This window comes from Manis javanica, chromosome 5, assembly GCF_040802235.1.
Source record: "Manis javanica isolate MJ-LG chromosome 5, MJ_LKY, whole genome shotgun sequence".
Taxonomy (NCBI): Eukaryota; Metazoa; Chordata; class Mammalia; order Pholidota; family Manidae; genus Manis; species Manis javanica.
In genome coordinates, this window is record NC_133160.1 from 30,031,051 (window position 1) to 30,048,384 (window position 17,334).

At 48.5% G+C, this 17,334-nt stretch overlaps 1 protein-coding gene across 6 annotated transcripts in view; it reads left to right on the forward strand.

Moving 5' to 3' along the window:
- SMOX (spermine oxidase) overlaps positions 1–13,203 on the forward strand; it is a 104,008-nt gene extending 90,805 nt beyond the window's left edge. For 4 of the 6 annotated variants that reach the window (XM_073236882.1, XM_017663885.3, XM_037017503.2 and 1 more), the window contains 7 exons: positions 475–708; positions 4,336–4,562; positions 8,441–8,614; positions 8,778–9,537; positions 10,211–10,371; positions 12,214–12,303; positions 12,749–13,203. In XM_073236882.1, the coding sequence (XP_073092983.1) occupies positions 501–708; positions 4,336–4,562; positions 8,441–8,614; positions 8,778–9,537; positions 10,211–10,371; positions 12,214–12,303; positions 12,749–12,886 (1,758 nt within the window). In that variant the 5' untranslated portion in view covers positions 475–500 and the 3' untranslated portion in view covers positions 12,887–13,203. The remainder of the gene's footprint in view (positions 1–474; positions 709–4,335; positions 4,563–8,440; positions 8,615–8,777; positions 9,538–10,210; positions 10,372–12,213; positions 12,304–12,748) is intronic. The other 2 variants (XM_037017505.2, XM_037017504.2) reach the window with 2 other exon arrangements.
- The last annotated feature ends 4,131 nt before the right edge of the window (positions 13,204–17,334 follow it).

Sequence of the window (17,334 nt, forward strand, 5' to 3'; positions counted from 1 at the left end):
ACGTCCCTGTGAGCATTCTGAGGTCCATGTGAACGTCCTGGGGTCAGTGTGAGCTGGACCACAGCAGCCATGCTGGGCCAAGCTGGTTCAGGGTCAGCAGTGCCAGGCTCAGTTTCTCCTGACTTTGGCCTTCTTGGTCATCCCCTTCCTGGCCAGCTCTTGTCTCAGCCTTGGAGAAGAGGCAGTGCCTAGCAGGCTTGGAGTGGGATTGATGGATTTCAGGGACTTAGGATGGGCTCCCAGCTCTCCCGCTTGCTGGTGGAGCCCACAGTGTATCTTCCCCACCTCTCTTTTTCCTTGGTCTCTCCTTCCCCCACCACCATATCCTTTGGAGATGATTCTTCTTGTCCAGGTCCTCAGGGAGGAGTGGGAGGGCTCCAGGTTCCCCCTTGAGGGAAGAGCTCACAAGTGTCCCCTTGGTACAGATGGGAAGTGGAGGCAGGAGAGGTGAGTGTAACACCCTTTCCCCTGCAGGTTCCTAGGAGGCGAGTACGGACGGTATGCAAAGTTGTGAATCCAGTGGCGACAGCGCGGATGACCCTCTCAGTCGTGGGCTACGGAGAAGGGGACAGCCTCGCGTGGTGGTGATCGGTGCTGGGTTGGCTGGCCTGGCTGCAGCCAAAGCACTTCTGGAGCAGGGCTTCACGCATGTCACTGTGCTTGAGGCTTCCTGTCACATCGGAGGCCGCGTGCAGAGCGTGAAACTCGGTAAGTGCCACCTCCTGGGTTACTTCTTATTCTCCAACACCCTAGCCCTGCCTGAAATCTCATTATTTTAGCTTCTTCCCTGGGGTAAGTGTTCCATCATACATGCTGCCTGAGTGTTTTCCAGAAGCTTTCTTTGCCCTTCTCAGCAGCTGTCTGAGGTAGGCAGGATGGCCTCCATTTTTGGAGCATGACCTAGGGTTCACAGTGTTTTAGGAGGGAGAGGATATCCAGAACAAAGTGTCTTGATGGTGGGTTGACCAGTTTCTATTTCACAAGAAGAGGAATTCTGCAAGTTTCTGTTAGTCATTAACCTTTGAGTATGAATTAGTATATCATGCCTGAGAGCTAGTTCTGGGTCAGTAGAAGCTCAGGGCAACACAAGTGGAAGGGGACCTTGAGCTGCCTTGTGGATGATGGGCAGGTCTTAGGATTGTCTGAGAAGAGGGTCTGTCTAGGTTGCAGAGTTATGGGGACTCTGGAGAAAGCAGACAGGTAAGAGACTCACCCAGGGGGAGGCAGATTTTGCCAGGGGTCCTAAAGGATGGGGAAATTGCCTAAAATGCAGCTGGAGGTTAGGGCTTTCCAGCTAGGGGGTCTGAGCAATGAGAGGTTGAGTGGGTGGGGACCATGCACCATGGCTTTGAATCTGGGGGCTGCATTAACCCTCCAGAGGACCTTGTGTTTGTGTCTTTTCTCATATGGGGCTGAGCAGATCTGTGTGCCTACTTCTGATGGATGGGGAAATGAGCTTAGAGAAGTAAGTGGTCAGGCTTAGAATAAGCAGAGGTTGAGGACACATGGGGACCTCCTCCCTTCTTTCAGAAATTTGATCACATTAAGAGTCTTCCCCTCAAGCATTTGCTGGGAGATGAGCGTGAAGTTGTGTCTGTCTTCCCCTGGCACACAGGAGTGTGTTCTGGCAGTGAGGATTAAAGAGTTGTCTGAGGCACTTGTAAACCTGGGGACAGCCAGCAGGGAAGCCCTGGAACTTTGCTTGACATTTGATTGGCTGGCTGGATCCTTAGAGTCTTGATAAGACATTCAGGGTCTGACATAGAAGCAGAAGGTGGAGGTGGGGACAATGGGCCGCTCTCAGTGGTAGCTGCCGGCTAGGACATGCCATGCATGCAGTGAAATGATGGTACAAGGCAGCAGAAGAGATGGGTTGAAGGGAGCTGAGGGCATGTAGGATGTGTCTAATGGGGCAGGAAGGCTGCTTGGGCACACCTTGGAAATTGTCCGGGCTGGGGCACACGTGAGAGAGAGACGGTGGGGGTGTGGGGTTGTGGGGGGAGAGGGGGAGAGAATGCGTGCAGATATGCAGGGCTGAAAACCCATGCTGTCACTGAGCCTGCCTCAGTTTGGGATGGTAGCTGTGAATCTGAGTGGTGAGAGCAGGGGCCAGAGGGTCCCAGAACACTGTGAGGCAGATGTGGAGATGGCACCTGGTTCCATTTGGTTGCATTCATGTCACAAGGATGATGGAGGCAGAGGGCCATGTTGGGGGGTGGGTAGGAAACATCCTTAGAACTAGGGCCTGTTCTGAGCTGCCCCACCTCCTCACAAAGCTTGGGGGATAGGGGTGGGCTGCTGACCTCAAGCTGCTCACTTTGTTCCTGCTTTTGCCAAGTGTCAAGCCAGGAAGGGTGCCCCGTGCCTGGATGTCACTCCCAAGTGAGACTTGGAGGTTCCCGGCATGCCCTGGAGAGGGGCCCAGGTCCCTCCCTAGGGTGATTTCTCCCTTCTGTTCCCATTGGGAGCTCAAGCAAGGCCAGACACTTTGGGAAGCCTGAGGCTGTAAAGGAGAATTAGTATAAATGGCCTCAATGCCCACAAAGAACCCACTGGAGGTAGGGCACTGGGTTTTCAGATTTTCATGCTCTCCCATCTTCCCACTTTTTCTAGACAGAGGGACCTACACATTCCTGCCTCTTCTCCCAAAGACACCAGGAAATTCTGTGTTTTGTTGGCTGTGGTGTGAGGTTGATAGTTTTTTCTCTTGCCGTGTAACTGGCACCTACCTGCCTGCAGGGCTGTTTTTAGTACCTGGCAGCTTAATTAGAAGCAGCCCAGGAAAGGGAAGGCACAAAATAGAAGAATGTCCAGTTCCTGGGGTGAGGGGTGATGCTGTCTTTTATGGCATATCAGATAGCTATTGCTGCATAACAAACCACCCCAAAATGTAGTGGCTCAAAATACCCCCATCTTATTTGTCAGATTCTGTGCATCAGAAATGTGGGCAGGACTCTTACCCTTACTTGGGATCCCCCACCCAGCTGTAGTCATCTGGCAGGTTGACTGGGGCTGGCTTGTGTAGGATGGCCTTACCTGTGTGTTTGCTGGTTGGCGCTGGCTTTTTGACTGGGACATGTGTCTCCAGCAGGAGAAGCCTGGGTTTTTTCTCTGGGAAGGTTACATTCTAAGAGACTGGAAGCCACAGGACCCTCTTGAGGCCTAGGGTCTATAGCCACAAACATCACTTCCCTTACATTCTATTAACCAAAGCAAATCACAAGGCCAGCCCAGATTCAAAGGTCATGGGCAAAGTTGTGTTGCGAAGCGCCTTGTGTACAAGGATAGGAGGAATCGTGGTGCCTCTCATGGCCCAAAGTTTACTACACATGATATCTTGAATCAGGCTTTGAAAAACAACAAAATGCCAAAAAAAAAAAAAATACTCCTCTCTCTTCTCCTTTCTTTGTTTCAATTTCCTTGGGAACTAGGCGGAGAAGAAGACAATGTGCTATAGTCCCTGCAGCATCAGAAGAGGAAACTGAGGCCCAGACACAGAGGCAACTTGCCTCAGAGCAGCTGGTACCTTGGCTGTGAAGAGCCAGCCCCAGTCCCTGTCCCATTAGGGCCCAAGACTTACCCCTGCCTCAGTCCAGCTCTCAGGTTCTGCCACCTGTGCCTTAGTATGGAAAGCTTAATTTTCTCTGGAAGTCTGTTTCAGACTGCCCTGAGGAGGAGTCTTCCAAACTGGAATGTTTGCCCTCTCTCCTCTGTCCCAGACTGAGTTGGAAAAGGGCCACTTTCTGTCCAGGAGAGGGGCTAAGACTAGGACCACTATGTTGAGGAATTGGATAAGGTCAGATGGGAACCTTAGGTCTGGAGGGCAGGACCTCCTCATGGGTTCTCTTTACTGGGTGTTGCAGGTAGTTCTGCTCCCCTCACTGGGACCACTGTACCCTCAGGTGCCCACAGAATATCTTCAGAGGGGGATGCACCAATGAGGAAGGAGAGAATGGTATCTGGTGTTACATTAGAAAAAGGTGGGATGGAAAAGAAGAATCTCCTACCTAGTCCAGTGAGGTGCCTTGGGCAAACCACAGAGTCATCCAGGGTGGCAGTTATCTTAGCTGTAAAGTAGAATCCATTCTGTGCCACAAGCGCTTTCTGCTGGGAGCTTTTCACTGAAGAGTTTGGTTGGTTGCCAGAGGGGAACCTAATCCTCTTCCTGCTCTGTTGTGGATGGGTGTGGAAGGATCCTCTTGGAAGAAGAAGGGTGGGGTGTAGATGGGTGTGGAAGGATCCTCTTGGAAGAAGAAGGGTGGGGTCGCATTCTGGTTGTTTCTGAAGAAGTCCTTGCCTCTCTAAGGGCTTGTTGCTTGTTGTTGTCACCATCAGGACACGCCACCTTTGAGCTGGGAGCCACCTGGATCCATGGTTCCCATGGGAATCCCATCTATCATCTAGCAGAAGCCAATGGCCTCCTGGAAGAGACAACTGATGGGGAGCGCAGTGTGGGCCGCATCAGCCTATATTCCAAGAATGGTGTGGCCTGCTACCTTACCAACCATGGCCACAGGATCCCCAAGGACGTGGTTGAGGAATTCAGCGATTTATACAACGAGGTGAGTTGTTAACAGGGACGTTGGGCACAAGGAATGGGGGGCAGAGAGTGCCCTGGCAGTGTGGGGGAAGCAGGCAACCTGCTGGGGTATTCTACCATCTCTGTGACATCTGTGCACACTCTATGGACTCCAAATTTGGACAATCAGGGTAATTTGAGGATAGAATGAAGGTAATAAGTGGAGAAGTACTAGTTAAGAGAATATTGATACACATGACTAAATATTTCTCCAGAAAGGCCTTAAACATCTTTTATTAGATATGTTACTAGGTGCTTGGGTGGTGATTGTTGTTGTTTTTGCTTTTGGATACTCTTGTAAATGGTAATTTTTAAAAACTATTTTTTAGTTGTTCCTGGCTTATGGGACTATAACTGATTTTTATATATTGATTTTAGCTATATTATTAAGTTATTATTTTAATTTTACAACTATATTAATATATTAATTTATATTCTAATAATAATTTTGGAATTTTATGTATATAATCCTATACAAAAAAGGAAAATTTTGTTTCTTCTTTTTTCATCCTCAGATCAGTGTTATCCACTAGAACTTTTCATGATAATGGAGATGCTTGAGGTCTTCACTATATGGTATGATAGTCACTAGGCCCTTGTGGCCCTTGAGCTCTTGAAATGTAGCTAGTAAAACTGAGGAAATAAATATTTAATGTAATTTTAAATGCCACAAGTGTCTAGTGGCTTCTGTACTGGATAGCACAGCCTAAGACTATTTATTTTTCTTGCCTTATTGCACTGGCTAATATCTCTGTAGTGTTAGATGGAAGTGGCAGTGGCACACATCCATGTCTTATTTAGGGTTTTAAAAGAATGTTAATATTTTTAATATCTTTCAGTAGTGCTGGTCAACTGCACTGAATAAGCAAGGTAACATGTAGGTCCTGCCTTCTGATAGCTTGCCATTTATAGTAAAATGACCCTTCACTCCAGGTCAGTAAATTGACCAACAAGCACCTACTATACATTTTCTGTGTCTTGGGCATAGAAAAGGAGATATGACTCTTTCTTTGTGGTAGTCCCTGCTCAATGGAGGGCAGGCACATTTTGTCTTAGGCATGTGCACCCACAAAGTGTATTGTGTACAGTTCCACGGTATTGTGTGTTCTCGCTCATGTGCAAAGAAACTGAATTATTAATGAGAAGATAAGAACTAGTATTCTTCAAAGTCAACCTTCCCAGTCTACTGGGAACCTGTCACACTCTAATTCCTAGGTTATTGTGAGTGCTTGAACCATAGATGCCTCTTGAAAATGACTTTCAGGATCCATGTTCTTTTAAATGTCTTTTAAATGTTCTTAAGAGTAGATCATCATCAACAACTTCTGCTTGTTGGTTTGATTGCTGAAAGCCAAAAGTGTGTGAGCTGTGCAGAGTAGGGGATTATCAACCTGGGTGGTGATGCTTTGCGTCAGAGGGAAGAGGTGTTACCCACGAAGTCAGGAGATAGATTTCCCTATGTGATTCTTAACCAGTGCTGGAGGTCATTCTCTAAGGTGTGTTCTAAGCATGTGAAGCCTGAGAGTGGCCTCATAATAAATATGCAGCCTCCTTCCAAAGGTGGTGACTTTGAAGGGCTACTCATTTGAATGTATTATATTTGTTAACAAATAAATTATTTGTGCAGTAGTATCATACAGATTCAAATACCAGCTCTACCATTTATTAGCTGAGTAATCTTGAGCAAGTTATTGAGCCTCTCTGAGTCTTTCCTGATCAATAAAATGGATATAGTCATACCTACTTCATCATGTCATGAGGATTAAATGTGAACCTGATGAAAAGCACCTAATAAGAATTGGTTGGTAGTATTAGCTGTTATAGACCTGTCTTCTTTTTCTCAGGTCACACTGTGAAGATGTCATTTAACTCAGGCCAAGGGACTGTACCCATATGATAAACCCATGTTCAGTTAAGGCTGTCCTTGGTGGCGGTTGACACAAAGGATCACATAGATGGACTGGATTCGGTACTCTTCAGCTGGGCATTTTGACCCATAGTCAACATAAACTAATGCTGGCTACCATGTTGCTTATCACTGAAGGACAAAACGCTCAGGGAGGAAGAGGCCAGCTGAAAGCCTGACTCCTTGGCCAGTGGTACTGGGTGAAGAATTTGCTGAGGACTCCAGTTAAGGCCAAACACCCAGTATCTTGTGACTCCAGGGAAGAAAAACAAGAAATTTAATTCATTTTCTTCTTTATATTTTATATTTCAGAGACATGTTTAATTCATGTTTCTATCTCATGTGGGGGCTCTTCCCTTGAATGGAATGTTGGTGGGGTGGGCAATGCTACCTTCCTTCCTCCACTCTGCAGCTCCCAGGGCCTAGACCAGGGCTGGGTTCCAGGGCAGAAATTATTCCCATGCATATGGGCTGACCAAATTCCAACTCACTTTAGGAAGAGAAATGTACCATAAATCAGTATCAGCCACAGATGTTTGGTCAAGGAGCCCAGACTTGCCAGTGACCCAGGAGGGAGAGTGGGTATGTGATCATGCTCACAGCCCTTCAGTGATGCCAGGGTTTTGGATAAAGTCCAGAGTCCTTGACATGACTCTTGGTCCTTTATGCCCCCACCCCTGGCTGCCTTTCCAAAGCCATCTCTTGAAATGTTGTCTTTTCTCGCTGCCCACTTCAGCAAGACTGGGCCACTTTGAATGCATCTCACATTCACTCTCTCTCTCCCTCATCTTGAGTATGCTGTTCCTTCTGTCCAAAATACTTTTTCTCTCCCACCCACTGCCAACCTGGCTGTCTCCTGACTGGCCAGGGTATGTGGGTTGATCTCAGACTCCCTGGATTCTTTCCTGTCACCGCACATCACATAGAAACAGCCCAGTTATGGTGTTTCCCCAACTTGAGTGAGGGCAGGGGCTTTGGACTGTGTAGTTCTTGCTCACCATTACAACCTGTGCCTGGTACAGAGCCTAGGAAATGTTTGTTGAGTGAATGTTAGGGAGACCTTGCCCTTTGAGGATCCCATGCCTGACCCAGGACTGGCTTACTTTCATCAGGGAGTCCTGCCCAGTGTTGGTGGGAGTTATATACTAGGCAGGCAGGGGAGGCAATAGGACCCCGCTCCAAAGGACTTTTCATCCCTTTCTGTTGATGAGATGTGCACTGGAATTCTTGCCAAAATATGCCGATGAAATGTGTTTCCATTCCTCAGCACACTAGGACCTCCCTCCTCTCCACATGCCTTGCCTGTCATGGCCATCTTGCTTAAGTGTATCTGAGTCCTGTGATACAGGACACTTTTGTCAACCTGAGCAGGGCCAGGGAGGGTCTCCTGAGAGATCAGGTTTCAGGGTCCCTTCTTTCTCTTCCCCAAATACTGGCCAGACCACAGCCCCAGACGGCCCCACTGGGAGCAGGCCAAGCAGACATGCTGGGGCAGAAGCGGCAGGAAAAGGGTTTGCACATCTGGTTTTTGGAAAAGAGAAATGTGTGCAGCCTGGGTTCTCCAGCGGGTGGTATGCTTGGCCACATAGAACCCGTGAGAGGAGCATTCCTTTTGCATAGACTATAGGCACCAAGTGTTTCACTTTGTTCTAAACAAGGGCCCAGCTAGAGAGCCTTTGCACCTTCCCCGCAGACCCAGGTGGCCTTTAAAGGTGATATCTGGAGGCAAGAGAGCTGGCCGTCTGGGGTAGCTTCCCAACCCTGAACCTTGACCGTGTCAGTGCAGCCTCAGGGCAGCACTGAGCACCACAACCATTCCTCAGGGGAGAGGGGCTGTGGGCTCAGCATGTCCAGGAATGTCTGGGAGGTGGCAACTTTTGAGTTGCGGTCCTTTGGTCCAAGATGGAGGTGGGATGAGAAAGTGTGTTTTCAGTCTCCTGGGGTCTCTCTGGCAGGTCTATAACTTGACCCAGGAGTTCTTCCGGAATGGTAAACCAGTCAATGCTGAGAGTCAGAACAGCGTGGGGGTGTTCACCCGGGAGGAGGTGCGCAACCGCATCAGGAATGACCCTGACGACCCGGAGGTCACCAAGCGCCTGAAGCTCGCCATGATCCAGCAGTACCTGAAGGTACTTCTGCCAGCTTGGAGCTTTGTTGAGTCCAGGTGCCAGAGGGAAGAAGACCAATTCTGGGGAATCTGGGACCATAGGAGGGCAGAGCTGCTCTGAGGCCCTGCTCCCACCCCTGTCCAGCCCTGGTGGTCACCTGGCTCCTCTCTGGCTCTTCCCACAGGTGGAGAGCTGTGAGAGTAGCTCCCACAGCATGGACGAGGTGTCCCTGAGCGCCTTTGGGGAGTGGACAGAGATCCCCGGTGCCCATCACATCATCCCCTCCGGCTTCATGCGGGTTGTGGAGCTGCTGGCCGAGGGCATTCCAGCGCATGTCATCCAGCTGGGGAAACCCGTCCGTTGTGTGCACTGGGACCAGGCCTCGGCCCGCTCCCGGGGCCCTGAGATTGAGCCCCGGGGCGAGGGTGACCACAATCACTACGCCGGGGAGGGCGGCCAGGGTGGAGAGCAGCCCCGGGGTCCCGGGCGGGACGAGGACGAGCAGTGGCCGGTGGTGGTGGAGTGTGAGGACTGCGAGGTGATCCCGGCGGACCACGTGATCGTGACCGTGTCGCTGGGCGTGCTCAAGAGGCAGCATGCCAGCTTCTTCCGGCCAGGCCTGCCCTCCGAGAAGGTGGCTGCCATCCACCGCCTGGGTATCGGCACCACCGACAAGATCTTTCTGGAATTCGAGGAGCCCTTTTGGGGCCCCGAGTGCAACAGCCTACAGTTTGTGTGGGAGGATGAGGCGGAGAGCCGCACCCTCACCTATCCGCCCGAGCTCTGGTACCGCAAGATCTGCGGCTTCGACGTCCTCTACCCGCCCGAGCGCTACGGCCACGTGCTGAGCGGCTGGATCTGCGGGGAGGAGGCCCTCGTCATGGAGAAGTGTGACGACGAGGCGGTGGCCGAGATCTGCACGGAGATGCTGCGGCAGTTCACAGGTGCGGCCCTGCACCCCCTCAGGCCTCTCTCCCTCCACCGCCCTCGACGCTCTGGATCTCCTGAATGTGGGGTAGCACCCCGCACGCCCAGACTGGGAAACCGAGCTGGCGTGCCTCAGGGGAAAGCTACCGCAGGGTGCCCGGTCTCAGCTTCGGCCCCTAAATTGCTGGCTCCCCCAGTTTGGAACTTGAAATATGCAAAACCGTAGGCACTGGGTTTCTTCTCTTTCTAAGTGCTGATGATTAAAAAGAACTCAGCTATCACCGCAAAACCTCAGCTTGCCCATTTCCTACTCTTACAGTCCTGCCAAGAGGTGGGGGTGTGTGTCACTGTCTGATTGTTTTAGTTGACCATCTCTCATCCATCTCCCAGAAGAGCCTCACAAGAACCCCTGGAGCCTGAAGGGGAAACATGATCATCTGGAATGTTTTTCAGATAGGAAAATTAAGGCCTAGAGAGATGAGGTGTTTTGCTGGGGGTCGTAAGGAGGTATTGAGGTGACACAGCTGGAATGCCAGCCTCCCTCTCCCTCCCCTGTCTTCCTGCCTACTGGTGGTAGTCTGGCCTTCATGGAGCCCTGGAGGTGGAGTGGGAGTTGTCTGCACAGGGGTGCCTTCTGTGTGCAGCCATTTCTTATCCTCCCTCCCCTTGGCTCTTCCGCCTCCCCAACAGGGAACCCCAACATTCCCAAACCTCGGCGAATCCTGCGCTCTGCCTGGGGCAGCAACCCCTACTTCCGGGGCTCCTATTCGTACACACAGGTGGGCTCTAGTGGGGCAGACGTGGAGAAGCTGGCCAAGCCCCTGCCGTACACAGAGAGCTCCAAGATGGCGGTGAGTGTGGTGTGTGAGGAGGTGAGGATTGTCTGTGAGGGGTGGGTGTGGGCCTTTTGTATGTGTATTTGCCCCAGGGGGAGGGTGGGAAAGGTAGTGGTCACTGAGGGGTGCCAGGGTGAGATGGGTGGAGTAGCTCCTACAATGAAAGAAAAAACAAGCTCTGGAAGAAAAGATGGAATCAAATTTAAACGTTACATGCTTTGGGGTTATAAAAATGGAACCATTTAATGCTGTGCTTTACAGTATGGTAGCCATTAGCCATGTTTAAGTTAATTAAAATTTAAATTAATAAATTAAAAGTTTAGTATTCATTTGCAGTAGCCACATTTCAAGTTTGATAGTCACATGGCGCTAGCAGCTACCATGTTAGGTTGTGTAGTTACAGAACATTTCTATCATCCTAGAAAGTTCTGTAGGACTGACTCAGTGGAAGTAAGTTTTTCCAGTATGTTTTGTATATTTTTTCCCCCTAATACGTTCTAGAAAATAAAATTGAGAATATCCGTCTTCCCCCAAATTATATCAACCATATAATAAATAATAGAGAAAAATAATTAAGTCTGAGAGAAATAAGTATATATCTGCTCCCATAAAGTGGATTTTGAGTTTCCCTCACCAAGCATATACATACAATAAATGTTAAAACCCCAACAGAATTCTGTTTAAAACAATTCTTTGGTGTAATTGGTGAAGAGGATTTCAGTCAATGTGTGTTGTGCCTGCCCTGGCCGTGCTCGGGGAGCGAGGAATAGGCCCTCACAGCTGTTGCAGCTATTCTCCTGAAAAGCAAATCTTTGCTTGTCACCTGCATCACTTAGGACTAGTGCATATAACAAAAGCAAAACAAAAATAATTGTGGCTTAAGCAAAATAGAAATTTACTTCCTTCACACAGAAGGAAATCTGGAGGTATGTGTCAGGACCCAGGATCATAAGCACCTGGCTCCATCTTCAAGGCCACCTGGTGGTCCGAGAGGGCTGCAGAGGCTGCTGCCCTCACATCTGTGACCGGCAGGTTGGCGAAAGAGGAGAATCATCATGTCCACTCCCCACCACCTGGCTGAGGCACTGCTTCTAAGCTACAGTGCTTGAAGCTGATTGGCCAGAACTTAGTCACATGACTATACTCCAGCTGCTAGAAAGGCTGGTGGTTTACATCATTTTTTTTCTGGATGGCAAAGGACTCAGTTACAAATCAGGGCTTTGTTACTGAGGAGGAGGAGGAGAATGGATGTGGGAGTAGGCAGCTTGCCCTCTGCCACAGCATGTACACCCTTTCAGCCTAACCACTTCTATGGGCTCCTTGTTGGTGGGTTAAAGCTTCACTGCTCAAAGTGGGTGGTCTGTGGACCAGTAGCATCGGCATCATATGGGAGTGGGTTAGAAATGCAGACTCTCAGCCCACCCAGGACCTGCTGAATTACCTGCCTTCTACCAGAGTTCCCAGTTGGTGCCTTTGCACGTTCAGTTTGAGATGCACTGGGATCAAGTCCAAACTCAAGCTTGGAATGCAAGCCACTGTGCTTTGCCTGGACCCCACCCAGACAGCCTGCTTTCTCAAGGTTGAGCCTGGCTTTACCAAAATTCTCACTGTCCTCTGGATGAGGACTGCTTAGGTCCATTTTTGCCCCCACTTTTCCTTCTTCCCGAAACATAATTTGCCTGTTTATTTACCCAGCATGTTCCAAGAAGCAGCGCAAAGGTCCTGTCTTCTCGGAAGTTTTGTGCCATTCCCAACAGTGGGCCTCTTTTCTGGGCTCTCAGCACCTCACCCAAACACCCATCACGTCATGTATGACGCCGTTTAGTAATTGGGTTTCGTGTCTGGCTTCCCCACCAGCAAGGAAGCTCCTCAAAGCAGCAGCCCGGTCACCTTTTATCTTCCAAGTGCCCAGAACAGTCCCTGGACTCTAATAGGGGCTCCGTAAAGGTTTGTTAAATTACCGCCTAACTTTATCGAGTGCTTATGTTCTTCAAGGTTTTAAGCGCTTTAGATACATTATTTCAAATCTTTGCAACCACCCTGAGAAGTAGTTGTGTTAAACCCATTGTGCAGATGGGAAGATCTAAGCATAGGGAGGTTAAACGACTTACCCTGAGTTCACTAGTGAGAGGCACCATGAGCCTCCAAGATGGCAGAGCCAGAACTCCTAAAAGCCTCAGAGCAGAAAGAACTGAGGCCTGGATGGGGAAGAAACACGGGAAGGTGGCCAGGTGGGATGGGCAATTCCTTGTCCTACAGAAGCAGCAATACCTTCATCTCAGAGGCCTGATCATTCCTCTCTGCCTTGTAGTTTGGATGGGGGGCTCTGGGGCAGACAGGTAGCCTCTCAGCCTTTCTTGCTCCTCCACCTCACTTCCCCGCCCTGGCCCAGCCCATGCAGGTGCTGTTCTCTGGTGAGGCCACCCACCGAAAATACTACTCCACCACCCATGGTGCTCTGCTCTCTGGCCAGCGCGAGGCATCCCGTCTCATCGAGATGTACCGAGACCTCTTCCAGCAGGGGACCTGAGGGCCCTCATCACTACCAAGCGTGTTCCTTAAAGAACCACTAACTCGTGACTGCCCCTTGCTGCCATGTGCTCCTAATTTCCTAATTCTCTGTAGAATGGATATGTATCTTTTGTAGAGCTAGACACCCTGACTAGTTTCACCCTGGCCCTGTAGCTTTTCCTTTTCTCTATGCCAGGTGGCGACCAGGGTGGGGCTATTGATTTACCTCTGTGCTCTGACCTCTGACCTTCCCATGCCTCCCCTCCCTCCTTGTTATTGTAAGTGCCTTCAATACTTTGCATTTTGGGGATAATAAAAGAAGCTTGCCCTTCCTGAGCTCCTCAGCTTCTCTCTTCCATTTTCCTCAGCCTCTTGTGTATGTGTGGTTTTTTATCACACCCTCTTTGAGTGAGGGGATTGTGGGGGGAGCTGTGGCCTGGCTGTGCCCCCAGGAGGGAAGGTGCCTGCCTTTACTGAAAGGGGATATCTTCTCACCCCAATCTGTTTCTGGTTGTTTGCCTTCCTGCTAGCAAGACCCCACAGGGATCAGGGCCCCTCACTGCCCAGTCCCTGCTCCTTCAGGACAGACCTAGGTCTTCCCGCTGGCCCTTTGCCAGATTTCTCAAGGCCTGACTGGGTGTCACAGACACACGGAATGGAGGTGAGCTCCACGGGAGGCACACCTGTTGTGGCTCCAAGCCAAGCTCAGATGTGTTAATTATTAATCAGTGTCACCTGGCTGTTTGGGGTGGCTGCTTTTGGCTTCTGGGAAGGTGGATAGTCCGGCCATTTTTTTGGCAGGGGGATATCCCTAAGTGTTGACCATCTGCTCTGTTCCAAGGGCCTACCACTTATTGGGGGAGAGTCTTTGTTCTTTTTGCTGAGTGAAGACACACACACACACACACACACAACCTTACTTACACACATATCTATATACACTCCCGCAGATGTACTACTCACACCCTTACACAGACACACAATATGTCTACACGCATGCATAGAACCTTAAAGAACATTTAGTCATTTTCTTACTCCAGTGATGGAGTTTGAATTCTATAGAGGGGTTGGGTAGCAGAGGAAGTTGTGAAAAGACAGATGGGACCCCTGGTTAATTATGTATGAGATCAGGATGGGGACCCTTCTTGAAGTTTAGGGCACTGCTCTTCATGTGACTGCATCCTCTCCCTGCTCACCTCATGTTATGATGATGTCCAACACAGTGACACCTATTCCCATACCTGCCTGCATCCACCTACATGCACACCTGTCAGGTACACCCACCTACACACACACTGACAGGCATCCTTGCTTTGCCAGGGTTGATCTACCAGTCATCTTCGTGGAGTTTATGGCAAGGATTCATAGTCAGCCGATGGGTAACTTAAAAAAAAGTAAGTATGTTTAAATTTCTTGAACGGAGGATCTGTTGATGTGGCTCAAGCTCACCAGTCATAGAGGATACACTGAAACAGCCCCTCCCTCACCTGTCCCCAGTACCATTGCTGCTCCCCACAGTCCCGAGTTATTGGTGTTTTGTGTATCCATTTCTAGATTTGTCAGTATAAATACACACCTTCTGTCTCCTTTTATTTTTATTTTTATTTTATTTTGGTATCATTAATCTACAATTACATGAAGAACATTATGTTTACTAGGCTCCCCCCTTCACCAAGTCCCCCCCTCTGTCTCCTTTTTATATGAAAGTGACAAAGTAGTCAGCTTGTGTTGCAGTTTGCTTGGTTTAGTAAATGTTCTTGGAGGTCTTTCTGCAACCTTACTTAAATAGACAGTGTAAATTTGGATCTTACTTTAATCAAGGTGCGTCTGTCTCCTTCCTCCTGGTCCAGAGTGGCTCTGTGGGAAGTACCTTCTACTAACTTCACTCCAGAGGCACTGATGGAGGGCGGCCCCTCCCCACATCCTGGAATTTTCCCTGCTTACTGTGGTGGGGTGACAGAAGTGTCACATAAGTATGGGGGAAGAAAGTTAACAAGTAGATTCTCAGGATCACAAGCATAGAAATTTGGAAGAACACAATGGGGGTGAAAGGGGCCAGTAATGCTTATTCAGTGATTACATGTTGGGTAGCGTTTTTCATGGTGTGCAAGAGGGAGGAGAGAATATTCTCTTAGTGCCAACCCCCTGCCAGGCGGGCTATCAATCATACATGCTGGGCACACAGTCTCTTGGCATGGATGCCAACTGAGGCTGGGGCAGGGTGGGGTGTGATTTATCCCCATGGGGAAACAGTAAGCACCTACGGTCACTCAGGTAGGTGGTAATGCCGAGACTTGAAGCACTTCATGGTTCAGGCTCATTCTATTTATTGCACAATGAAGGGAGGAGGCTGGTGCCATCTAAAAAGAAAAAAAAAATCTGAGGCCATTGCTGGAGAGAGTGGAAATGGAGAGGATCTGTGTGGCAGGTCTACGAAGCTGCTCATGTGTCTGCCAGGCTCTTCACTCCTGGGTATACATCCAAGAGAAACGAGTGTGTGTGACCAACAAAAACACAGACTGGAATGTTCATGGCAACATAGTTCATAATACCTAAAAACTGGAAACAGGAGAAATGTGGGATCAACATATAAATCAAGTACAAAAATCAAACGAATATTCATATCTGACCTGATTGTTTATAGGTCATAATGCATGATCAAAACCGAAAGTATCTGTGATGAATGCCCTTGTACTGTTCACCATGTAAGAATTTATTCACTATGTAAGAATTTGTTCACCATGTAAGAACTTGTTTGTTATGCTTCAGAAGATTGGAGACTGACGAGAATTAGGCTTGAGATGGATTAATGATTGTACATTGAGCGTTGACCCCCCTATACTGAATTTTATTGTTGTTATCAACCATTTGATCAATAAATATGAGAGACGCCCTCTAAAAAAAAACAAAAAAACAAAAAAACAAAAAAACTGGAAACAGCCCAGACGCCCACCAGTAGTGGAACAACAAACTGTAGTGCATTCATACAATGAAATACAATTGACCCTTGAATAATATGGGTTTGAACTGCTCAGGCCCACCCACTTATATGTGGATTTTTTCAATAAATACATTGGAAAAACTTTGGGAGATTTATGACAAGTTAAAAGCATGTTCTTATGTCTAGCTTGATTTTGTAAGAGTATGGCATATGATACATATACAAAATATGTGTTAATCGACTATTCTTGCTATTGATAAGGCTTCCATTTGACAACAGGCTATTAGCAGTTAAGTTTTTGGGGAGTCAAATGTTATAAGCAGATTTTTGACTGTGAGGGAATTGGCATGTCTAATCCCTACGTTGTTCAAGAGTCAACTCTATTGTGTACCAATAGAGTAAGAGGAACTGGTATTTGCATCCACATGGATTAATCTAAAAAACATGTTGAGTGATGATAATAAGGGTGAATGTAGTAACCACATTGTTGTTCTTGTGAAACCTTCATCAGAGTGTATATCAATGATACCTTAATAAAAAAAACAAAAAAACAAAAAAAAACATGCTGAGTGAAAGAAGCCAGACACAAGGCTATGTACTATATGGTTTCTTTTTATATGAACTTCAAGAACCTGTCAAGCTAATCTATGGTATTAGAAATGGAGGTAGTGCCTGGGAGGGAGTATGGCAGTGCTTTCTGGGTTGTGGAAATGTTCCATATCTTGATCTGGGTAGAGATTGCGTTTATACAGTGGATTTGTGCGCTGGTAAAAATACATTGGGTTATATACTGAAGGTTAATGCACTTCCCTGTATGTAAGATATAACTGAATTTTAAAAGTTTTTAAAAAAAGAGTCTGAGGACACCCTTACCCCTAAACCTCCCATCCCAAATATATGGTTGTTTTGGCCCAGCCAGTTTCCTCCTTGCGGCTGAGATGATGCATCCTGAGAGCAGATAAAGAGAGGAAGGACCTACTTATGCCCTGCCGGCTGCTGGGTGATAAGGATTAGCCTTGCATTTACATAGTATGTCACCATTAACTAGACCCCTTGCCTGTGTCCCCCCATCTGGACATCTGTGGCCATGGGAGGGAGGTGGGGATTTTTTGCAGAAGAGGAAATCGAGGTTCCCAGAAGGACCTGTGTGGGACTGTGCAAGGCTGTACAGCTTGGAGAGGATGCCATCTCATGTGGAGCAGAGCACCCCGGGAGGTGGGTGGAGGGAGCCTGGGAACACACAGGTGGAGACAGGTGTGTGGGGCATGACCTGGAGAGTTTCCCAGAACAGTCAGCCCTCAGTGTGCTACGTCCACACCGAAGAATGGCATAGTGTGGGTAGCACTTAGGATTTGCAGCTCCAAAGCCAGATTCAAGATAGATTCAGAAAAGCAAGGGCTGTTCAGAAGCAAGTAGAGAACAGATGTGCTGGGGACATAGGAAGAGTTTCTTGCTGGGACTGGGTTTCTGAAGCAGCCCGAGTACAGACTGAAACCCAAAGGCCAGTAGCAGGGTGGCACATGTGT